Source organism: Callithrix jacchus, chromosome 13 (assembly GCF_049354715.1).
Source record: "Callithrix jacchus isolate 240 chromosome 13, calJac240_pri, whole genome shotgun sequence".
NCBI classification, from domain to species: Eukaryota; Metazoa; Chordata; class Mammalia; order Primates; family Cebidae; genus Callithrix; species Callithrix jacchus.
The window spans coordinates 96,500,810-96,527,568 of NC_133514.1; the positions used below are offsets into that span (position 1 = coordinate 96,500,810).

The 26,759-nt window shown below is 35.6% G+C and overlaps 1 protein-coding gene across 5 annotated transcripts in view; it reads left to right on the forward strand.

The window, feature by feature from the left end:
• Positions 1 to 26,759, forward strand: part of DCC (DCC netrin 1 receptor) — a 1,205,330-nt gene that overhangs the window by 962,544 nt on the left and 216,027 nt on the right. For all 5 annotated transcript variants that reach the window (XM_002757246.7, XM_008979838.5, XM_035271116.3 and 2 more), the window contains exon 14: positions 14,393 to 14,503. In XM_002757246.7, coding sequence (XP_002757292.2) covers positions 14,393 to 14,503 — 111 coding nt within the window. The remainder of the gene's footprint in view (positions 1 to 14,392; positions 14,504 to 26,759) is intronic.

The window sequence follows — 26,759 nt, forward strand, 5'->3', positions numbered from 1 at the left end:
AACAGACTGAGACAAGGCTTTCAAGGTAATACCTTGAAAGTTATAAGTTCAGGAGAGCAAGAATGAGAGAAGGGAAGTGATCCAGGGAAGAAGAGAAATCAGATAATGGTGGTGCGTTATCCAGCTGGGGTGGACACAACTTTGGGACAAAGATAGCACTTGCTAGGTCTCCTGGGTATCTCTTGAGAAACCACATGAACTACTGTCTCACAATCCATGGATGGAAGGTGTGAGCCGTTGCTCTCTTGTATATCATTAGTTGAGTTCAACAACAGCTTACTGGTAACTCTGCATCTCTAGGCAGTCCCCTGGGAAGCCAGAGCTTCTGATGACTGTGCAGATACATAGGTGTCTTTTTGTCAATCAGAATGTTATGTAATGGTGACTTGGTTTAGGGTATGATCAGAGCTCAGGGCTTTTCAGACCCAGGAACAACTTGGGCTACTGCCAGAAACTTGGCAAGCAAAACTAATAGAGTGGCTCATGACACAGCTGGGTAGACGAAGTTTATGAGCAACTCTGAAGTGGCTCATAAACCAGGTCAGGACGATATAGAAACCCTAAAGCACGTGACTTACAACTGATAGATGACGTAAACTACCCTGGCAAGTGAAAAAAAAAGGAAGTCATCCCCCATATATACCTTTTCTCTACACCAGATACTCAGTGAATTTCCATTTGATAGCATGACACACAAACTTTATAACCCTCTTGTTTAGCCCACAGAGACTTGAAAGTGACTTGTTTATTTTTTCCTTTCTCTCAGGTTGTCTTTTATGCCTATGTAATTTTAGCATAATAGTCAAAGCACTTTTGAAGTAGATTGCCAAAAATCATGTTGCATATTTTAAATATGGGCAAAATCTCTTAGGCAGAGAATGATTGAATCTAACAGAAAGTTCTGACATTTACCATATCATTTGAAAATATTTTTAAAAGCCGAGATCCTAAGGTTATTTTGTTCCCCCTGACAAAATAATGGGGAAGAAGGCAAAAAGAATTGAAGTGAGGAACATGAGTTCGTTAGCGTATTCAGTATAATAAAGACTTTTACTTTGAGAGAAATCACCAAAATTGAAAAATCTTGCTGAAAATATTTTAGTATGAATTCTAAGATTTAACATTAGAGTAGGAGAGACCCTAACGATAATTTAATCCAAGTCTTCTGTTCTTCCAGACATAGAGATTTGAAGCCCCAAAACGTCATCATCATTGCTTTTGCTTCTCAAATGACTAACATTGAAAATATAAAATTAATCTCTCATTTTAAAATAATTAACTAAAGGATGAATATTCTAATAGAAAAATTAATGATTGGATGTTCAATTCACAGAACTATATGCAGCCAATAAAGATGATAAAATGTTCAATTTCATTAGCAAATAGAGAAATGCAAATTAAAACAAAATGAGTTAGCATTTTTCTTTGATTAAAGTAATAAAGATAAAAATAAATGATGGCATGTTATTATGGAAATCATATGAGAAATGTACACTTTCATATACTGCTTGTAGGACAGAAAATTTCTATAACCTTTCTGGAAAGCAATGTATAGATATGTATTTTATACAGAGGTATATACATTTGTATGTGGATGTATGTCTGCGTGTGTGATTTTCTTTTCATAAAGATATGGCCTAGGTTTCCAAATTCTAAAACTTTATCTTAGGAAGCAAACGTATTTTTGGAAAGTTTTTAGCGAGACGCATATTAATTGTCATATTATTTTGATAGCAAATAGTGTTTTTAATAACCTAAATATCCTGCTATAGGAAGTTAGCTAGACAATTCAGACACAACTGTATCTTGGAATACTATGTGTCTATTTTAAATAGCATAGTGTAAAAATATTAAATCACATATAAATTATGATTATTTAAAATATAGTAAGCGAATATCCTAGTTGTCAGTCAGTATTAGTACAAGAGCTCATATTTATTAGAGCATTCACATAAAAATATTTAGAATAAAATATATACCAAAATTTTGATCATAAATATTGCTTAGTTTTTAACAACAATATGATACATATTTTTAATTGCACATGTAAAATGAAAATAAGTTAAAAATATTACAACTTTGGTTTTGAAAAGTTGAAGATTTTCTCCCACTAATTCTCACTCAGTACCATCTGAATGGCTTGGAAAAGAGTGGTCCAGAATATAAATGAAGAACAGTAGCCTCATTGCCAGTAGAATTTGCTAGAGTTAATTGCTTAGTCCTTATGAGTTATTTTGGCGAATGGATTTTAACACATTCAGTTTAGTATATTCAAACCAAAATTCTAACTCCCTAAATAACAGAACATTTTAGGACTTTCCCTCTGTTTAAGGTAAAATCATTGAAAAAAACAAAACAAAACAAAACATAGAGCAGCAAGTATTAGCCTTTTCGCCATCTGAAACCCAAAACAAAATACCACAGATTTCATGACTTAAAAGAACAGGCTTTATTCTCATAGCTCAGGAGTCCAGAAGTCTGATATCAAGGTTGTGCAGGTTCAGCTCCCTCTGTAGGCTCTGAGGAAGAACCCACCCCACGCCTTTCTTAACTGCGGAGGTTGCCAGAAATCTCTGGTCTTCCTTGGCTTGTAGATGCACTGATCCAATCTCTTTCTCCATCTTTTTATCACTTTCCTTCTGTATTCTTTCCTATTCCTTTTTTATTTGTTTTGTTTTGTTTTCTGAGACAGGGTCTTGCTCTCTAACGCAGGCCAGAACACAGTGGCATGATCATAGTTTACTGCAGACTTGACCGCCTACCTCAGTCTGCCAAGCAGCTCAGACTGCAGGTGTGTTTCCCCACACCCAAGTAATTTTTTAAATTTTTCGTAAAGGCGAAGTCTGGCTTTCTTGCCCAGGCTGGTCTCAAACTTCTGATCTCAAGTCATTTTCCCACCATGGCCTCTCAAAGTGCTAGGATTATAGGTGTAAGCCACTGTGTCTGCTCTCTCTCCTCTTCCAATTAGGACACCAGTCATTAGAGATAGAGCCCACCTTAAATCCAGGATGACTTCATCTTGAGATCATCAACTAATTATATCTGTAAAGACCCTGTTTCCAACTAAGGTCACCTGCTGATCCTTCAGACATGCATGAATTCTGAGGCGATGCCATTCAAACTACTACAGACTCCTTTTATTATTTTTCCTCTCAAGGACAATCATTTTGAATTGTATTTTCTAATAAATGTTACTTAGTCCAAAATAAATAATTCAATTCTACATTTTCATTTATCTAAAAATATGTGTGACAATTAGAGCTTCTAATCAGCATGGGGTAACCCATCACCACTCTGGTTTATTATCATTCCAGCCAAAAGCAAAGAAGTGAGATGAATTAATTAGTTATTAGGAACAGCTCACAAATGCCCATTTGCATCTTTATAGGGCTAGAAGAATCTGGATCCAAAATGTGTGGGCTTTATTCATATTGTTACTTCTTGATTTCAAGAGTTATAAAGATACATTTAGGAATGCAAACAAAATATGAGCACTTATATGTGCAACTATGCCTGAGATTTACTGCAAAAAATATACATACTCTTTCTAAATTTGAAATAAAGCAATAAAAAGTTAATGAACAGCATCATATACTTAAAAATTTTTGAATATTTTTACAAAATCTTTCCATCCTCTCCCCTGCTCTGTGACTGACAGAAACACCTGTTGCATTTCTAGACAGTGTGGGAATATATGTCTTCAATGCTGCAAAATATTAAGGAACCAGGGAGCACTACACACTGCTCGACTGGCTGTGGTTTAGACATGTCCCCGGGATATATCTAGCAACTCGCACACTTTGTAAGCAGAAATAATTGATTTTTCCATATAAATATACAGCACTGTAAAATGTAAAGGATTTGACCCTGTGATTTTAATGCCTGTAAGATACATGATTTATTGATTTGGTTGTTTAAAAAAATTGGAAATTTCAGAATGCTCCATTTGCATATTATCAATATTCTGATGTAGATACTCAAACATTTCCTTTTTTACTATCTTCTATTTGTTAGGCAGGTGTTTTTTGTTGTGCATTTGTTTTTTAAAATGAGAATAATGAGACATCTGCAATAAGAAAATAATTCAGAGTTACAACAAGGATTAAAATTGCTGCTATCACTTTTATTGTGAGAACCCACATCAACTAAATTCTAAAATGTTTTTAATTTTTTATTGGTCTCTAGAGAAGGTTGTTTGGAATTGAATTTAAGAGTTTTCTTTTGTTTCATGGTCAATATATAATAAACATAATAATAAAGATGCATTGATAGTTTATGAACTGAAAAATTGAAATGATACCATAGCAATTTTATAACAAGGTTAACGTTGGGGAAATTATGTTGTTTGAATAATATACCATCTCTTACTAGAAGTTCTAAAAAATTAGAAATAGAACACAAGAATTACAGCACTTCAGGGCACTTAGCATTTAGGATAGAAAGATGCAGAGATAATCAACTTTCAACAATAGAATTTTTAACATCTAAGAAAAGCATTGCTAGTTACACCATACTTTCTTTACAATAAAGGTATACTTAGAAGTATCTAGGACACGCACATACACACACACGTTGAGGTTGAACTTTTTGATCCTGACAAGCATAGCAGGAAACAGAATTCATCTCATCCAAACTGCTTATTTTATAGGAGAAATAACTGAGGTCTGGAGGATGATATTGCTAAGGTCCTCCACTAGTTAAGAAGATGATCCTGGATAGATTGCCTGTGTCCTGACTCCATGTTATGTGCTCCTTTCACTATGCCATGTTCTCCTCTTTACTTCACTTTATTGTGAGTGACTAAGGCTGTAATATAACTTTGTAGAAGATAATTAATAAAAATAAAGTTTAACATTTACAAAAGTAATAACAGCCATATTATTACTTACTGAACACTGAAACCACGATGCTAAAATCTACATATGTGTTTTCATTGTAATCATTATGACAGTTTTTATTTACATATCCCCATTTTATGGATGAGACCATGGAAGTAAACGAGGAGGCTTGGTTGGGTTTTCACAGTCAAACAGCTAGTAAATAATGAAACGAAAATTCAAACCTAATACTGTCTGAGTTGAAAACCTATGCTCTTACCTCTTAAACTGTAAATAATGTGTTTCTCACCATAGGTAATGCATTCATGATTGTAAGAGTATATAAAGGAATAGGAGAAAAACACAAGGATGGGAAAAGATGTATATTGGACAATAAAAATTAAAGATTACCATACAGCAAGAGGTGCTAATAACTCTAGAACATATTAAATAAAAGCTTTCCTGGCCAACTTATTTAAATGTTTTTAAAATATTCCTATATTATCCCAGTTCAGGAACTAGATCTGATAACAGCTTTTCAAAATATACATACAAAGGCTTTTAATTATAGACTGGCTTCTCTTTTCTCCACCTCCAATGAAAGAGAGACAGAGAGAGGAAGAAAGGAAGGAAGGATGGAAGGAAGCAGGGAAGGAGGGAAGGAAGGATGGAAGGAAGGGAAAAAAGAGGGAAGGAAGGAAGGAAAAGGAAGGATGGAAGGAAGGAAAAGGAAGGATGGAAGGAAGGAGAGAAGGAAGGAGAAAAGGAAGGAAGGAGGGAAGGGGGAAGGGAGGGAAAGAAAAGCAGATTGAACAATCTTTTGATATCAACTATCAGAGTTACCACCACCCCCCAAATTGCTTGGTGGTGGTCATTGTTGGTAAAACTCTCTAAGATACCTCCTCTTTCTAATAGGGTGCATTTATTATTGTAATTTATTATTATTATTTTGGAGACATAGTCTCACTCTATTGATCAGGCTTGAGTGCAGTGGCATGATCTCGGCTCACTGCAACCTCTACCTCCCAAGGTTCTAACAATTCTCCTGCCTCAGCCTCCTGAGTAACTGGGATCACAGATGTGAGCCACTGTGCTTGGCTAATTTTTGTATTTTTAGTAGAGACAGGGTTTCTCCATGTTGGCCAGGCTGGTCTGGAACTCCCAACTTCAAATAATCCTCCTGCCTTGGGCTCCCAAAATACTGGGATTACATTACAAAGTACTTAGCCACATTTCTAAGCAAAAGAACAATTTAACTCTTCTTGAGACTGAATTTTGAATATTTTTTATTTCTTAGATTGATCGATCCACTGTCAAAAATGATAGAATCATCAATTTTATCCTGCTTGCTTGCCCATTATTCAAGTCTGATGTAGTCATCATAAACAGAAATTTCTTCCATGCCTGCATAGTGCTTTATATGTGTTAATGATGTCTCTTTCGGGTTCTAGTGTAGGTCATGTGGGCCTTTGAACCTACCTAGCAAGAGAGAACAGAGCCCAGATTCTTTACTGAAGGATAGTCCAAGTTTTAATTAAAACACCATAATACCCTTGCTTAATTTCTCTGAGCCTTATGATCCTTGTCTCTAAAATGGGAGCAATTACGTATCCTGTGCCAAAATCACAGAGCATTTGAAAATCAAGTAAGAAAGTAGGCCGGGCGCGGTGGCTCAAGCCTGTAATCCCAGCACTTTGGGAGGCCGAGGCTGGTGGATCACAAGGTTAAGAGATCCAGACCATCCTGGTCAACATGGTGAAACCCCGTTGCTACTACAAATACAAAAAATTAGCTGGGCATGGTGGCGCGTGCCTGTAATCCCAGCTACTCGGGAGGCTGAGGCAGGAGAATTGCCTGAACCCAGGAGGCGGAGATTGTGGTGAGCCGAGATCGCGCCATTGCACTCCAGCCTGGGTAACAAGAGCGAAACTCCGTCTCAAAAAAAAAAAAAAAAAAAAAAAGAAAGTAACCTGCAAATCACTGTACCATTGTCAGTTATCATTACATCTATGAAATGCTTGATTTTATAAGTTACTTTTACAAGCAGATTTTCATGTGACCCTCACAAGAACACCAAACGGTGGAAGCATGTATTATTACTTAATCACCATAGATAGGAAATAGGAATTAAAATGGCCTGCAGAATGTCTAAAATTTTCCCAGCCAAATACCCCTCACAGCATAGAAGCAGCGCCACCTGAAACCTGGAGTTCTGAAGGTAATGTCCAGACTGCTTCTCTGAAAAGGCAAAATTTCTGCTTCTGCTTTATATCATGCACTTACTTGGGTATAAAAAAGGATCACAAGTTTAATTTTCTTGATAAAGATTTGATAAAAAAGGCACTGAATTTAGAATCCAAAGTCTTGAATAAACATATTTTATAGGAGAAATTTAATTTGTTTTTAATCCCACTAGGATGCAAATAGTGCAATCTATCTGTAAGTGATACTGTGGTATATCAGATTCAGTGTAACCTAAGAAAGAACTTTTTCTAAGAAGCAAAACTTGAAAGTAAGTTACCTCCATTAGTTAATTTCTCATTCAACAAAAGTTTTCCTGCTTTATTTACAGGGATACTTTGTTAGATATTCAGCAATATATGAACCATTTTATTAGACATTCCTTAAGATTATCATTAATAATGGGATTATATATATATATATATATATATATATATATATATAATTTTTTATACTTGACCTAACTTTTCTAAAGGTTTGTAGTTAAATTCCACAGCCCAGCAAAGTCAAAGATGTTTTAACGATAACATATAATACTTCAAAGCAATTGGCAGGATTTTCAGAGTGACCTAGAGCACAAATCTCTACAGGATGCTAAAACTTCACTGCAGATGTAATAGAAAGTAAGATATGAAGAGCTCCCCTACTGTATATGGTTGGAAGGGATAATTCTGATAAATAATTTGGTCTTGCCAGGTAAGATTCTTTTGAGGAGATACTTAACATATGCTAGATGGTCTCTAAACTGTTTTCTTTTTTTAAAATAAATTACATTTTAAATTCTTGGATACATGTGCAGAACATGCAGGTTTGTTACATAGGTATATACGTGTCAGAGCAATTTGCTGCACCCATCAACCCATCATCTACATTAGGTATTTCCCCTAATGCTATCCCTCCCCTGGCTCCCTACCCCGCAACAGGCCCTGATGCGTGATGTCCCCGTCCCTGTGCCATTTGTTCTCATTGTTCAGCTCCCACTTATGAGTAAGAACAATCAGTGTTTGGTTTTATGTTCCTGTGTCAGCTTGCTGAGAATGATGGTTTCCAGCTTTATCCATGTCCCTGCAAAGGATATGAACTCATCACTTTTTATGACTGCAAAGTACTCCATGGTGTATATGTGCCACATTTTCTTTAACCAGTCTATCATTGATGGGCATATGGGTTGGTTCAAGTCTTTGCTATTGTGAATAGTACTGCAATAAACATAGGTATTCATTTGTCTTTATAGTAGAATGATTAATAATCCTTTGGGTGTATACTCAGGAATGAGATTGCTGGCTCAAATAGTATTTCTGATTCTAGATCCTTGAGGAATCACCACACTGTCTTCCACAATGATTGAACTAATTTACACTCCTATCAACAGTGTAAAAGCCTTTCTATATCTCCACATTCTCTCCAGCATCTGTTGTTTCTTGACTTTTTAATGACCACCATTCTAACTGGAGTGAGATGGTATCTCAATGTGGTTTTGATTTTCTTTCCTCTAAAGATGTCTATCTTTAGAGTTGTTTTTTACAAAATTGTTTTACAAGAAAAAAAAGATGTTGTTTTTTTTCTTGTAAATTTGATTAAGTTACTTTTAGGTTCTGGATATTAGCCCTCTGTCAGATGGATAGATTGCAGAAATTTTCTCCTACTTTTTAAGTTGCCTGTTCCCTCTGATAATAGTTTTTTTTTTTTTTTTTTGCTGTGTAGGAGCTCTTAAGTTTAGCTACATACCATTTGTCAATTTTGACTTCTGTTGCCATTGCTTTTGAAGTCTTTACCCATGCCTATGTCCTGAATGGTATTGCCTAGGTTTTCTTCTAGGGTTTTTATGGTTTCAGGTCTTACATTTAGTCTTTAATTTCATCTTGAGTTAATTTTTGTGTAAGATGTAAGGAAAGGGTCTAGTTTCAGTTTTCTGCATATGGCTAGCCTGTTTTCCCAGCACCATTTATTAAATAGAGAATCCTTTCCCCATTGCCTGTTTTTGTCAGGTTTGTCAAAGATCTGATGGTTGTAGATGTGTGGTGTTATTACTGATGCCTTTGTTCTGTTGCATTGGTCTATATTGTCTGTTTTGGTACCAATACCAGGCTGTTTTGGTTTGCTGTAGCCTTGTAGTATAGTTTGAAGTCAGGTAGTGTGATGCCTCCAGGTTTGTTCTTTGTGCTTAGGATTGTCTTGATTATATGGGATTTTTTTGGTTACAAATGAAATTTAAAATAGTTTTTTCTAATGCTGTGAAGAAAGTCAGTGGTAGCTTGATGGGGATAGCACTGAATCTGTAAATTACTTTGAGCAGTGTGGCCATTCTCTTGATAACGATTCTTCCTATCCATGAGCACGGAATGTTTTTCCATTTGTTTGTGTCCTCTCTTATTTCCTTGAGCAGTGGTTTGCCATTCTCCTTGAAAAGGTCCTGCACATTTCTTGTAAGTTATATTCCTAGATATTTCATTCTCTTTGTAGAAGTTGTTAATGGGAGTTCACTCATGATTTGACTCTGTCTATTTTTTGTGTATAGGAATTCTTGTGACTTTTGCATATTGATTTTGTATGCTTAGACTTTGCTGAAGTTGTTTATCAACTTAAGGAGATTTTGGGCTGAGACAATGGAGTTTTCTAAATATACAGTTATGTCATCTGCAAACAGAAACAATATGACTTCCTCTCTTCCTATTTAAATAACCTGTATTTCTTTCTCTTGCCTGATTACCTTGTCCAGAACCTCCAATACTATGTTGAATAGGAGTGGTGAGAGGGGGCATCCTTGTCTTGTGCTGGTTTTCAAAGGGAATGCTTCCAGTTTTTACCCAACCAGTATGATATTGGCTGTGGGTTTGTCATAAATAGCTCTTATTCTTTTGAGATATGTTCCATCAATACCTAGTTTATTGAGAGTTTTTAGCATAAAGAGGTGTTGATTTTATTGAAGGCCTTTTCTGCATCTATTGAGATAATCATGTGTTCTTTGTCATTGGTTCTGTTTATGTGATGGATTACCTTTACTGATTTGCATATATTGAACCAACCTTGCATCCCAGGGATGAAGCTGACTTGATCATGATGGATAAGCTTTTTGATGTGCTACTGGATTCGGTTGCCAATATTTTATTGATGATTTTTCATCGATGTAAATCAGAGATATTGGCCTGACATTTTCCTTTTGGTTGTTGTGTCTCTACCAGGTTTTGGTATGAGGATGATGCTGGCCTCATAAAATGAGTTAGGGAGGAGTCTCTCTTTTTCTATTGTTTGGAATAGTTTCAGAAGGAATGGTACAGCTCCTCTTTGTACCTGTGGTAGAATTCAGCTGTGAATTCATCGGTCCTGGTTTTTTTTTTTTTTTTTTTTTTTGATTGGTGGGCTACTGACTACCTCATTCAGAGGTTGTTATTGGTCTATGCAGGGATTTGACTTTCCCCTGGTTTAGTCTTGGGTGGTTGTATGTGTCCAGTGGTGATATCCTCTTTGTCATGTTTTATTGTATCTATTAGATTCTTCTCTCTTTTCTTCTGGCTAGTGGTCTACATATTTTGTTAATCTTAAAAAAAAAAAAAAAAAAAACCCAGCCTCTGTATTCATGAATTTTTGAAGCATTTTTCATGTCTCTATCTCCTTCAGTTCTGCTCTGATCTTAGTTATTTCTTGTCTTCTGCTAGCTTCTGAATTTGTTTGCCCTTGCTTCTCTAATTCTTTTAATTGTGATGTTATGGTGTCAATTTTAGATCTTTCCCACTTTCTCCTGCGGACATTTAGTGCTGTAAATTACCCTCTACACAGTGCTTTAGCTGTGCCCCAGAGTTTCTGGTATCTTGTGTCTTTGTTCTCATTGGCTTCAAATAACTTATTTATTTCTGCCCTTATTTTGTTATTTACCCAGTAGCCATTCAGGAGCAGGTTGTTCAGTTTCCATGTAGTTGTATGGTTTTGAGTGAGTTTCTTAATCCTGAGTTCTAATTTGATTGCACTGTAGCTAGAGAGATTGGCTATTATGATTCCCATTCTTTTGCATTTGCTGAGGAGTGTTTCACTTCCAATTATGTGTTCAATTTTAGAATAAGTGTGATATGATGCTGAGAAGAATGTATATTCTGTTGATTTGGGGTGGAGAGTTCTGTAGCTGTCTATTAGGGTCCACTTGGTCCAGAGCTGAGTTCAAGTCTTGAATATTCTCGTTAATTTTCTGTCTTGTTACTCTGTCAAATATTGACAGTGGGGTGTTAAAGTCTCCCACTATTATGGTGTGGGAGTCTAAGTTTCTTTGTATGTTTCTAAGAACTTGCTTTATGAGTCTTGGTGCTCTTGGTATATATTTAGGATGGTTAGCTCTTCTTGTTGCATTGTTCCTTTTACCATCATGTAATATCCTTCTTTATCTTTTTGATCTTTGAGAAGAGCAATTCCAAGACACATCATCATCAGATTCACCAATGTTGAAATGAAGGAAAAAATGTTAAGGGCAACCAGAGGGGAAGGTCAGGTTACCCATGAAGGGAAGCGCATCAGAATAACAGCAGATCTCTCTACAGAAACCCTACAAACCAGAAGAGAGTGGGGACGAGTATTCAACATTCTAAAAAAAAAAAAAAAATGAGTTTTCAACCCAAAATTTCATATCCAGTCAAACTAAGCTTCATAAGCAAAGGAGAAATAAAATCTACAGACAAGCAAATGAGAGATTTTTGTCACCACCAGGTCTGCCTTACAAGAGCTCCTGAAGGAAACCCTAAATATGGAAAGGAAAAACCGGTATCAGCTACTGCAAAAACATACCAAATTGTAAAGGCCATCAACATTATGAAGAAATTGCATCAACCAATAGGCAAATAACCAGCTAGCATCATAATAACGGGACGAAATTCACACAAACACTATTAAACTTAAATGTAAACAGGCTAAATACCCCAATTAGAAGGCAGACTGGCAAATTAGATAAACAGTCAAGACCGATCAGTGTGCTGTATTCAGGAAACCTATCTCCCATGCAAAGACACACATAGGCTCAAAATAAAGAGATGGAAGAATATTTACCAAGCAAATGGAAAGAAAAAAAAAAGCAGGGTTGCAGTCCTAGTCTCTGATAAAACAGACTTTAAATCAACGAAGATCTAAACTGCTTTCTAATTTTGACTTAGCAGATTTTGTTTTACTCAAAACTGGTATATCAGTCAGGTTTCAACCAGAGAAAGAAAGAGCCAGTAGGAAATACATACTAAGAAAAGCATTGCAAGGAATTGGTTTAAGTGGTTATGATGGCTGGCCAGGCCATTCCAAAATCCACTGGGCAGGCCATCAAGATGGTCAGGCTGGAGCTCTCAAGCTAAGTCCACATCCATGGCAGGGCAGAATTTCTTGCCTCAGGGCGGCCTCAGTTCTACACTTAAGGCATTTTGTCTGATTGAATCTGGGCCATCCAAGTAGAATAAGGCAATATCTCTTACCTAAAATCAACTAAATATGGACTCCAGTTCTATCGACAAAATACCTTCATAGCAATAACTCAATTGGTGGTGAATTGAATAACTGAGTAGTGTAGCCTAGCTACATTGATACATATAAATTACCATCACAGAGTATCTCAAATCAATCACTAGAGACAGTATTGACAGGATTGTCCATTCATTTTAAAGAAAAATGAAGTTAAACTTCAACATAATGCAAGAGTACATTTTTCATAGATTGGAACTTTAAATAAGAGCATTATGACAGTTATAAGCTGTTATGAACAAGTAACCATTTCTTTTCAGAGTTCTCTTCCTATTAATTTTTTAATTTCTCAGAAAAGCTCTGTAATCCCTCTGCCTCAGTAATCAACAATGGTGACTATGAAATAGTGAAAATTATTAACAAAATTAGATCAATACCATGTTAACAAATCAAAGTGAGCATGAGCCTACTTAAGGAATGACAAAGGCCTTACCTTTGAAGCATCTTTGCCATCTTTTTGATGTGGTTGAATGCTGTATTTTAACCTAATGTTTTCTTTATGTTAAGCATTGTTTTGCCCCATTAGTTTTAGTAGATTTTTCAAGTTTTGTTTTGTGTATGTGTCTTGTGTCAGGTGCTAATGTGGGCCCTAAAAATATACAATTAAAACCCAAATAGTAAGACAAGAGCACCAAAAGAAGTCTCAATATATGTCTTCATGGAGCTTCTAGTCTGTTTTATAAAATTAGAACCTTCTTTAGAGAACAGAAATTTGTGTTATAGACACGATTATGTGGGTGAATTATCAAATAGAGTCTCTAAAAGTACTATTTATTGAAGGCAACTGTCCCTTCCTTGACAATAAAAAATTCTTTCTAACCATCGTTTAAAATACCATCTCCTATTAATAGTAAGTTTGAATTCCCCTTACTACTATGTACTCATCTTCCTTTGCAAAAATCTTGAAAAGTATAATTTTGTACACGAGCATAATTTCTTTTATTATGCATTTTTTCTTGGCACCAAATATTTGTGCTATTTTGGATGAAGCGGGGGAAAAGATTACATTTTTATTTTTATCAAGGTTGTTTAATTCCTTGAGGTTTAAGGACTTGACCATTTAGGCTGCGTTCTCAATATCTCAAAAACATCGTATGGTCTTTTGATAAATATCATTTGGTTTACAATAATTTATCATGTTAATGAGCTACTTTGAGCTTTAGGAAAGAAGAAAGTTATTTATATCAAAAATTTTCATTTTTCAGATGAACATCCTTATGGCCTCTCTAGTTTACCTGTGTTCTCTGTGCTTTTCCAAATAATCCTAATGTCTTCACTGTGCACAATATTATGCCAAAATTTCATGGAGATTGATTTTCTCTGTCTCTAGTATAGAAGCTAATGCAAAACAAAATATGATTGAAAGATGGTTTTAAGAGACAAAAACCCTAATATGTTCTTCTGAAGTGCTTTGGCTTTGGATTCTTGATTTTTGCCCTAGAGAAAACATAATCACAGACCTTGAATGAATGATGGAGACATAAATTTTTAGATTGACCCTTCTGTATTTATAGACATGGCTCTTGTGAACAGTAAGAGAAAAATGATCCATGCAATTTTTTATTATTTCTTCATCATTATAATTTACATTCTGTATCTGCCCTGAGGCTATGTACATGGACACATTTTTATAAAGTGGAAAAAAACTATAAAAATGTATAAAAATTAGTTCTATTTTTTGCTGTGATATTTCTACCCTTTTAGTCAAAATAACAATAATTATTGCAACAGTCACAACAATGTAAAGCATGTTCACTATTGTTACAATTTTGCTGAAGCTTTCTGAAGCCCAGATAGGAGTACTTGGTGCTTAGTAACTTTCTTCCTCCCTTTGGAAAATTCTTTCATAGGACTGGAGAAAGGAAGTCAGTACAGTTTCCAAGTGTCAGCCATGACAGTCAATGGTACTGGACCACCTTCCAACTGGTATACTGCGGAGACCCCAGAGAATGATCTAGATGGTAAGACTTTTCCTCAGTTACTGTCACTCTGATTATCTTCTTTTTACCTCAGCTTCAAAAGGTCTCTGAAAAAAGGAATGAACTCCAACTTTGGGGAAATTTAGTCTTCCTATATGTTCAGATGCAAAACACAACATAGAAACATTAGTGAACACATAGTCTTGAACAATGCCTTGTAAATAATGCTATCCAAATGACATAGCATTAATCATGCAATAATTACGGTCCTCATAATTGTTTTCAAGATAATCCAAAGTAAGATATTTTCTATTTATTTTCTTTTGAATAATTGACCTTAACCATTTTGTTTACAAGAATTATTGCGATTTAGCATAGTAATCATAAACTATAAATATATAATATAGCTTCTCTTGCTTTTTGTGAGGCTTTTGAAAAACATCTATATATTTTTACTTGTGATATTATCATTACCTTTACTTGATGTAAAAGACAGCCTATTTTATTGGCTTAACTGATAATTGTCCTGAAACATTCATGGGTAGGATATTAAAATTCATATAAGATTTATATATTAATAAATTAGATATAAGCAGAATCCTCAAAATTAGTAAATTAGAAATTGCTCTGTAAATAAAAACATCATAATTTTTTAAATAAAATTTAAAAAATGGTTAAATGAAGTAACAGAAGAAACATTAATAAAACAGAAAAATATAGAATTAGAGTTAGAAATTAAAAAGGTAAGAATTCATAAAAATGAGATGTCCTTAGAAAAGAAGTAAGATATGGTAAGTATTGTTAAAGCTAGTTAATCAAAACTAGTGTCAGTTAAAGGTAGATATAAAGGTAAACTCATATGTATTGAAAATGTGGCAGCACAAGATAATTGCCTATTATAGCTAACAATGAAATTCTCTTATCCTTAACTGATACATCTGAAGTTATTCTGATAAAAATGGAGAGTAAAAACTCTATATTCCTTTTTTCCCTTCCATTTTTTAATCTCTCTTTCCATGTCTTCCTCATTTTCATTCTTTTCTCATGTCTTCCTCTTTCTTGAACTCCTCCATCTCATCTCTTTCTCCTGTGTCTTTCTTTTTTTCTCTTTTTGAATCCATCACCATCATTCATGATTTTACTATAGCCAAAGTTTTGGTTTTACTAAAATAATTATAGTAACATTAAACAAACAACAGATGATATTTTCATAATAATGATAATCACTGCCTTGTGACTGCATATTAATTCAAGGAATATTTACAGAAATCTTACTAAGCATCAGGTACTGTGCTGAGTTTTGAGGATACAATAATGAACAAGAAAGACTTGGTTCTTTTCTCATGGATCTTGAAGTGTAGCCAAAAAGACAGACATTTTAGGTGAAGTATAGGAAGTTGACATTGTTACAGTTAAAACCTGGTTGGGTATTTGAAAAACTGTAGTTCAACATGGATGGATGGATGGATGGATGGATGGATGGATGGATGGATGGATGGATATATGGATGGATACATAGACAGGTAGGCAGACAGAAAGACTTATGGAATACTTGCATTTAAATTGAGACTGAAAAGATAAATAAGAATTAAGTAAATTAAGTATGAAAAAAATACATTGGCGATTAAGGAGAAGGAATGGAGAATAAGGTAAATGTGGTTTTAAAGTCAAGACAGTGATGCTGTTTGGGGACTGAAAAAGGCCATCAAGACTGAAACACGGAGATGGCATATGATGAGATTTGTAAGATAAGCAGGTTCTAAATCTGATAAGACAAAGTTAAGAATATTAAACATTGTCTTAAGGATGTCATTAAGGCAATAACTTACTTTGTTTTAATCAAGTCATCAAAGGTTGATTTAAGAAAACATAGTGACTTAGGCCGGGCGCGGTGGCTCATGCCTCTAATCCCAGCACTTTGGGAGGCCAAGGCGGGTGGATCACAAGGTCAAGAGATCAAGACCACCCTGGTCAACATGGTGAAACCCTGTCTCTACTAAAAATACAAAACATTAGCTGGGCATGGTGGTGAGTGCCTGTAATCCCAGCTATTCAGGAAGCTGAAGCAGGAGAATTGCCTGAACCCAGGAGGCGGAGGCTGCAGTGAGCCGAGACCACACCATTGCACTCCAGCCTGGGTAACAAGAACGAAACTCCATCTCAGAAAAAAAAAAAAAGAAAGAAAACATAGTGACTTAATTAGTATTACATTTTTTAGAGATTAGTCTGGCTGAATCTCACACACACACACAAATGTATTCTAAGTAGGCAAACACAGGCAATGTCTTTAGGACAACCCTAGAGGTAATATTGGTGTTTACAAAAAAAGTAACTTGAGGCTTAGATGTATTTTTTATCTTGTCTTAGGTTATGTGATTGAAAAGTTGTGGAGCTACCAAAAGTCACATTTTACAAAGTTCATACCTGTCACTAATAGGTTAGAAAATTTTCACTTATGTATTTATTCAATATACATTTTCTATTAAAGGTCTATATGTGCCAGACATTCCCTTAAATAATAGAGATAAAACAATAAAGTCCCTACACCCAAGGAGTATACGTTTTATTGAGATAGAGGTAGATAGTGATAGATGCTCTGAAGAAAGCATGGTGGAGGGGATAGCAATGATTAGAAAGTACCGTTTTGTAGAAGTTGCAAAAATCTCTCTGTTTAGATAAAATATGAACCCAGGCTTTAAGGAAGTGAAGGGGAAGCCATAAGAACAGGTCAGACCAAGAGCCCTCCAGGTAGAAGAAAAAGCAAGAACAGTTATCCTGAACAGAACCTAACTGGTGGTTGAGATATGTATAGCAAGAAGGATGCCAAAGGTTATAATTTCTCTTACATAAAAAATAAAAGGGTGGTCACAATAAACTATACAAATAGTTTTTTTTTCTGTTTTACCTTATTTACCTGAGACATAAGTTTTCAAGTTTATATATTTATGTTTTATCCTTGTATCTACTCTTATGAAGTATACATTATTAGCCTTACTTTATAGGAGACTAACTTAAACTATGAAAATTTAAGTAACTTAATCCACTAGTCAGCTAGCAACTGTGGAGCTCAAAACTAGAGTTTGAGGCTGAGGCAGGTGAATCACCTGAGATCAGGAGTTAGAGACTAGCCTGGCTAACATGGTGAAATCCTGTCTCTACTGAAAATACAAAAATTAGCTTGGCATGGTGGTGCATGCCTGTAATTCCAGCTATTCAGGAGGGTCACGTAGGAGAATTGCTTGAACCCAGCAGGTGGAGGTAGCAGTTAGTGAAAATTGTGCCACTGCACTTTAGCCTGAGAAATAGAGTGAGCAAGACTCCCCCTCAAAACAAAACTAGGTTTTGTGCGTTGAGGTCTGATCACCTGATCAGAGAAAAGCCTCCACTAATCCCATGGAAATGACTTGATGAGCATAAACACAGTGATTCAAGGCAAACAATCAATTCTGAGAAGCGAGATCATATCATTTACCCAAACTTAAGGGGTTATATCTCTTACTGGAAGGAGAGAAAATAAATGAAGCAGAGGGGCTGAGCATATCCAGAATGAAATAGACTCTACTTATGTGCTCTTTTCCTTGACTCTGAATGAGTCACAACTTAAGTGGAACCAAGATAGAAAATCACAACTTATTGGAAGACACAAAATTTTCATTTAACTCCATGCTTTCCATATCAGTGCAGTCTAACTATAATCCAATGCATGCATCTGTTTCAATCAAGAATCTCTATGCCATGCTCACAAGAGTCTTCATAAATGCTTTTAATTAGATTTGTGTGAATTTTTCTATGTTCTTGGCTTAATAGTGGCCCTCTTGGACATGTAACATATCTTCTTTTTCTTTGAGTATGGATGTAGTGAATATGAAATATAGTTTAACAATCTACAGCGTGCTGAATCATGGGGAGTACAAACATGAAAACAACAAGAGCAGCTCTATTGAGGCACAGATACATAATGGTTGTCCTGATTGGAAAAGATTTCTTAAAACACATGGTACTTGAACTAGAAACTTCAGAGAAAGGGGGTTCTGACAAGTGGGATTATAGGGAAGTCTGTATAGGACTGCATAGAAGATATTCTTCAAGGAAAAATTGCCTTGAGAAAATTGTTTCTGCCACTATTAATTCAAAATGCATCCTCACTCATCCAGTTGTTACACCTTTACCAGTCAGTTGTCATAACATATTTCCACACATTTCAAATATCACCTTTCTTCTCATTCTCTCATCTTTTCATTTGGATGATAATTGCTAAGACAGTCTTACCTTTCCCATAATATACATATTAGCAATCTGAAAAAAGGTAAATTAAAAATTAATAGAAGAAAGCCAGTGGAATTGATACTTCTTGCACACAATGCTGTTACATATTGCAATTTGAGATTATTCACTCTTAGACATAATAAAAACTGAAAGCCATTTCACACATTTAACTGTAAATGTGTGGGACATGTGTGTTTCACTTGCTGTATCAAATTGATAGTACCAAAGGCCTTCTCAATTTATCAATCTCAATTGGTCACTTTCAACTGTGATACTTCCTAAAAGTGATTTTGTTTCCCTTTCTTTCCTTCTGGTCTTCTTCTTTTGATTGCACCATTTAAATATTAAAATGTGTAACCCGTGATAGAAATTAATATTCCAAGGAATGAACAAGCTCAATAGTGGTCACCAGTAGCTACAAAAGAAAACTCCGCCTGCTAGTTTGTTCTATTTTAAAACAGATTTTCTTAAATATTCATCTCATTTTAATGTATTTGTGTAAATGTTTAAATCATAAAATAAGATATAAACAACTTCCACCAAAAGTTTTTTGGCTAATGATGGAAAGCTTTGAGTCCTAACACTCCGAAGTAAAAATTCCCATGTAGAATTGCTTTGATCTCCCTAAAATTAAGGATAAAGAGAAAAAGAAATCATTTTAAAACCACTTGAATTGAGAGACATTCTTTGCTGCAGCTGAAGATACCTGCATTGGAAGGTAACTGCAGTGTTAGGCCTCTCTGGATGCATTGTGCTGTATAACTTCCCCCCCGATTCAGAGCCTTCTGGTGATCCCCAGGAGAATGATGTACTCATTATTGCATAACTCTGAGCCCTGCAAGTCAGCTAAACAGAAACAGTGCTGGTTGCAGATTATTGAAGGGGAACCCCTGTCTCCTGCGACTTCTGTAGTTCCTCTTGCCTCTTCAACTTGGCTTAAGCAGTGTGAAGATAACAGTAACTTGGAGAAACTCCCCAATTCCTCATGGATTGCCATTTTAATTAGATGTTTTGTTAAAGTAATTATAAAACCAAACCATATTGTTTGTTCAGAGTTCCCTGGAAAGCACATTGCTATCACTGACAGCTGAGAAGTTTTGAAATGTTTATTTTATGCCTCAAAATTTCAGCTTAAAAAAAAAAAAACAAGATCATTAGAATTCCCCAAGGCTTTCATGTAAGTGTACTGCATAAAGACATGAGAGAATCTGTGATAGAGTTCAACAAGGTATCCTTCAAGAAACTGACCTTGGAAACCTGATTATGCTACTTTTATTTTGAAGTGAAGTGAATGGGTGAAAATTGCTAGATACTATCAATAATGATGTGATTTAAAATTGAATCTCTGCCCTAAAGTGGAGGAGCTTAGCTATCAAAAGTCAGCAGTGCAGACTTAAAAAAATGCAACAGGGTGGCAGCAAAAAAATATGAACGTAGGAGCTGGCCCTAATTTCCTGCCCCCAGGAAATAGGTAATTTGCCTTATTAACTCAATCTGGTAATAGATAGATTAGCTACAAATTTATTCATTTAAGAATTGAAATAAGGAGTACAGTTTACACCAGTGAGTAAAAGAATGTGTTCTTCTGGTGATTTAACTTGATGTTAGTATGGGATTTGGTGTGTACAGAGAAGTGAAGGTGGTATGTCATAGAACAGATTTTTTTTCTTGTACTTTCGATAGGGATCACTTATGATATTCCATGTTGCTAATTGACGGATAGGCTTGCGGAATTAGATGGGCCAGTGGTACCACAGCTATTCCATCATGAAATTGAACTCAGCCCCTTATTATCATTCAAGTGGATTTTATCTTACATATAAGAAGCATAACAGGCAAAGCAAAAACTGATTTTTAAAAGCAATATAATACATGTTTCAGTTCCTGGGAAAGTGGTTGTTCGGAATTTCAAAGCTCTACTGTACAAAGGATGGCACAGATTGTTTTGACTTAGATAAAATTCAAAGAAGTTGCAAGTCTTTTGCTTGGTTATAGCAAACTTTCATGTGCTCATGGAATGTCTGATCCTTCTATGACTTGCTTGGCTTTTTCTAAGTACCATGTAAGGGATCAGGTGGGTTCTGGAATCTTAATGATTAGGTTTAGGTCCAGCTTCACTTACCATATATTCCTGGGCAAATAACTTTCCTATGCCCTGAGTCTTCTCTTCTGTAAAGAGGGCATATCAACAATATCCATCACAGTGGGTTTTTATGAGAATTAACTATGGTGATGGCAACAGAGTGCTCAACGGTGTGTTGTTCTTTCTGGTTTTGATAAATAAGTATATCTCAGACTTTGAATGCAGTTGTTTGTTTGCTTATTTTTGAGACAGAGTCTTGCTCTGTTGCCCAGGCTGGAGTGCAGTGGCACAATCTTGGCTCACTGCAATCTCCATCTCGTGGGTTCAAGAGCTTCTCCTGTCTCAGCCTCCCCAGTCTCTGGGATTACAGGTGCCCACTACCATGCCTGGCTAATTTTTGTATTTTTAATAGAGATGAGGTTTCACCATGTTGGCCAGGCTTGTCTTGAACTCCTGACCTCAGGTGATCTGCCTGCCTCAGCCTCCCAAAGTCCTGAGATTACAGGTGTGAGTCACCACACCTGGCCATGACTGCAGTTCTTTCTGACAGTAATATGAAATACTTAGACCATTGGTCTTAGGAACCTCTCCTTGATCATGATGATAAGCCTTGCTGTCTACATTTAGGGAATAGATGTATTCATTTCTTTATAAAAGGAGAGTGTATATTCAGTATGTCTTAAAAGCCTATCATCTAATTGAGGCATAATTTAATGGGGCATCATATAATTATAGCAATATGTGCAAGAGGGCATTTTGTGGAATTAGGCAGTTTTTCAAAAATTTATATTTTTTAGAAATATAAGCAAGCTTTCAAAATTTTATTGTTTTTGTAAGAAACTAAAAGCAAACATTATGCTAAATGGGAAAAATACTAAACACATTTGTTTTAAGGTCCAAACAAGCTTAAAATCTTTCTACAACTTCTGTTATTTTATTCAGGAGTATAGAGGTTTTGGCAAGAAAAACAAACGTTAAAAATTCATAACATTTTATTACAAAAAGAAAGAAGTCTTATTATTATAAATGGTGTTATTGCATATTTGAAAATTGCAAGAAACTGCACTAAAAACCTATTAGAACTAATAAGAGAGTTTAATAAGTTAGTATGTTTCAAAAGCATAGCTTTTCTTTATAGTGGCAATAATTAGTTTAAACATTGAAAAGAAATGCATTTATAAAGCAGCCTAAAATATAGCATTATATAATATAGGACTAAATTTAACAAGATGTAAACAAATGTATGTCATAAAACATATAACATTTTATGAAAAAATATAAAACAAGACATGAATAAAGAACAAGTTACATATGTTCCTAGATGAAAAATCTGATTATTACTACATTAGTTATTTCCAAATCAATGAATCCTTTCAGGCAGTTCTAATCAGAGTAAATTTTAAATGAGTAAGGACTTTCTGGGGTGAAAAAAGAAATATATTTAGAAGAATAAATGTAAAAGAATCCCAATAAATTTTGGAAAAGGATAATAAACATTAACATGTACTATAAAGCCTGATTTAAAACCAACATAGTACTTGTCTGGCATTGGAATAGACAGATCCATATAACAAAATTTAGAAATAGCACCTATCTAGGTATATTTGAGAAATAAATATAGAAATAAATCTGGCCTCTCAACCAGCTGATTAGTTACTAAATGGTGTGAAACTATTGCCGGTACTTTTAGTAGAACATAAAATGTTTTTCTTCTCTGACATCAAACTAGTTGACAGTGGTTGATTCTGGTGATGGAATTGAAGGCAAAGGAGGGTAAAGTCATCATATCTTATATAATTCAAAAATAGAAAGGCCTCAGGTGTCTATAAGGATTTTATCATTTCTCTTCTGGTATTTTTAAATATAACAAAGATAGGTGACTCAATCACAAGTCTTTTTATGCAATTGGAGGTTTTGAGCTAATCTTTCAAATACCATTCCTCTTAAGACTGATTGTATTCTTCACTTTGTATCTGGTACCAGTAACCATTTGTCATCCAATCTGAAAGCCTCCATATCACCCTCAACTCCATTTCACTCCCTGTCGATATCCATTCAATCACCAACATCTGTAATTTCTACCTTCATAATACATTTGGAATCCATCCTCCCTACTCCACACCCACCACCACACTTTATTTCAGGCTCACATCATTTGTCACATGAAAGTAGCCTCAGATTTGCTTTTCCTGGACACCTCTTTGCTCCCCGACCTCTTTAGACCCTATAGTGTTGGCAGAGTGATTTTTTTCATCACCAGATGAAATTTTAATATTCATTATTAAAATTAATAATGAGAGATGGGGGAGGGCTTGACTATAAAGGGACAGCCTATGGAAATTTTGGGGGTGACAGAATGGTTCTGTATCATGACCGAAGTGGTGGATACAAAATTGTACCCATTTATCAAAACCCATAAAGCTATATATACCACTAAGTAAATTTTGCAGAATATAAGCTTTTAAAATCAATTAAAAATAAATATTCCCAGCCAGGTTAACACAGGGAGGAGACCCCATTTCTATAAAAAATTTTCTTATAAAAATTAGCCAAGTGTGCTGGTGTAGGCCTGTGGTCCCAGCTACTCAGGAGCTGAGGTAGGTAGATCTCTTGAATCCTAGTGATCGAGGCTGCATTGAGCCAGGACTTTGCTACTGCATTCCAGCCTGTGTGACAGAGTGAGAACCTGTCTCAAAAAAAAAAAAAAAAAAAGAGAATTGAGAAAATATTAGAAATAGGATGGTAAAAGAATACAAAGTAGAGTTCAATGGTGAATAGAAGTGGTTGTCCACTATGATAAGTAAGCAAACAAATAACATTTAAAGTTTATAGTAGTGAGTGGCCTAAGGGAAATGATGTCCTTTGGTGAGAAAGGTTCTGCCTATAGAAATGAACACATTTGTATGTATCAGACCTGCCTGGAAAGGCAGAGTGTGGGTGTATCAATTGCCTTATGTAGCTTGCTGTAAAGAAATATAGGTTATTAAGGACTGGAACAAAACTCTAACAAAACAATCTGTAAAATGCACCACGCTAAATGGAGAACAAATATGTAAATATTTGTCAAAAGTTCCAGCTGCGTGACACAACTTGGCAGTGCCATCCGTAGCAGACAGTAAGTACATGGTGACAACTGCTTGCATCACCAAGATGTGGCACAGACAAATTTAGCTGTCCACTAGGAGGAAAAAAGAGTATCCAGTGTGGAGTAAATGGCTCGAGTGAGGTGAAGGAAGGGAAAATCACAGGTGAAGAAGGTAAAGAGGTAAGTGGAGAGACAAATCATTTATGGCCTTCAGACTATTGTAAAGAACATGGCCTACAATGTGGTTTGGGAACACTATAGGGGGTTTTGAGCAGAGCAGTAACATGATCTTAAATGTAGTTTTGTATACACATGTTCGTGCTATATCTATATTCATACACATTTATTATTTTAAATACCATCTATATGCTGATGGCTTCCACATCTGTGTATATCTAACTGTGACCTTTCACCAAAAAATCCCAGACTTACAAATTCCACTACTTTTTGAGAGAGCCACAGGTTTGACTAATAGGCATCTCACATTGAACATGACCCAAGGAAAACTCACCTGTTTTTCCTCATTTCAGTTCATTGAGTAACAGTTACCAGGTCAAAGACCTATGGGTTATGATTAAATCTCCTTTTTCCTGCACGACTCACACCTACTCTATAGTTCTGTTAACTCTACATTACAAATGTCCTAAATCTATCCACTTTATATCATCTTCACAACAGCCACCCAGATAAATGCAAAATCAATTTTATGGTCTCCACACCTAGAACATCAAGGATAAGAGAGAGATTGAAAAAGATAAAAAGAGAGTTACGGGTGTGGTGATTCTCTTTGGTTTCTCTTAATACCAAGCTCGTCCCTGCAGTAGAGCATTTGCAGTTGCTGTTCCCTCTCCCTACAGAGCTTACTACTCTCTGATGTTTGCTTAACTAGTTCTTTCAGATCATCCACCTTAGACTCAAATGGGGAGAACTTCCTTGATGGGTCAGTTGTTATCCCATCAGCATAGAACTCACCAAGATCTCATGATTGTCTTATTTGTTCATTATTAGAACTTATTGTTTGTCTTTCCTTTCCCAACACTATATTTTCAGTACCTAGAACTATGACTAGTATATAGGAGATGCATAGTTGTTGAAATGTCACAGGGATTAATATAATACATGACCTAGTATACTGCATGTGAACATTAAACATTAGTTGAAATCTGTGCAACATATCTACATTCATGTTAAAAATAACATGTCTACATATCTTGCAAAGAATAACATCTACATATATTACATATATGTTATGAAGAATAACATGTCTACATACATGTTGCAGAAAAAACATATGTCCATTAGAACCAAAGTATACCAAGAGAGAATCCATCCATAAAATAATCAAGAATGGCAATTAACCTAGTTACCTTGATCATTCAGACTCTAGTGAAAATTTGGTGCCTTGTATTAGTCAGTTTTCATGCTGCTGATAAAGACATGCCCAAGACAGGACAAGTTATAAAGGAAAGAGGTTTAATGGACTTACAGTTCCACATGGCTGGGGAGGCCTCACAATCATGGCAGAAGGTGAAAGGCATATCTCACATGGCAGCAGATAAGAGAACTTGAGCAGGGAAACTCCGCTATATAAAACCATTAGATCTTGTGAGACTTAATCATTATTACAATAATAGCATGAGAAAGACCTGCCCCCATGATTCAATTATCTCCGGATGGGTCCCTCTCACAACAGGTGAGAATTGTGAGAGCTACAATTCAAGATGAGATTTGGGTGGGGACACAGCCAAAACATAACAGGCCTCATTAATTTAAATATTTCAGGCAAAATGTGCTCTTTGGTTCCAGATTAACTCAATAACTTCCCTAATACCCTCTATGCTTCATTTGTGCAAGCAGTGTCCCAGAGATACTTGTAAACTGTTTCATGTCTGAGCAGCAAATTTCAGTCTTTGACTCCAAGCAAGGATTACTCATATATCTTCCACAGCATATTTTCTAAATTGATGTTTTATGGTTCATTCCAGTAGTAACCACTTTCCTAATCCATAAGGTCATCTGTGTTATATAAAACTCACTCAGGTAGCATAAAAGGATAATTGTTATTTCTGTCTTTGGATTAGGAAGTGAGTAGGCATAAATTGGCTATCCTCCATTGTGAACAATCTCCTGGCATAGTTATCATGGTGATGGGGCCATATATTATGAATGGCTTAGATCTAATACTACCTTGATAGGAACTCTCCTTTTGGTCCTATGGGCTTACTTTGGTAATAAAGGGTCATTAAGCCTGGGCATGTAAATGCATACTTGTAATTCTAAAACTTTAGGAGGCTGAGGTGGGTGGATTGCTTGAGTCCAGGAGTTCAAGACAAGTCTGGACAACATGGCAAAACTCTGTCTCTACAAAAATAAAATAATAAATAAATTTGCTGGGTGTGCTAGCACACGCCTGTAGTCCCAGCTACTAGGGAGGCTGAAGTGGGAGTTTAGCTTGAGCCAGAAGGTTAGAAGCTACAGTGAGCTATGATCTCACCACTGCAATCCAGCCTGGGTGATGGAGCAAGAATCTGATACACACACACACACCTAATTCATATTTAGATGAAGAGGCAACGTATCTTTTATGTACTAACATTTTTTCTAATGTTAAACATTATTTTGAGGCTTGCCTTTAGGATTGAAACATTTTCTTGCAGTGAAGGATGAAGGGGAGTCTTATGTTCTGATAGCTCCTCCTCTTCAAGAGCCAGTTGCTATCCTCATTACAATGGTATGTTTAAAGCTCCCAAGAATAAAATCCATAGTTACTAACTTAACCAATTTGCAAGAGAACTATTCTATAGTTTGCAGAAATATGGAGACATAGGTACTGTTCTGAAAACATTTTAATAGTTTTTCCTTTT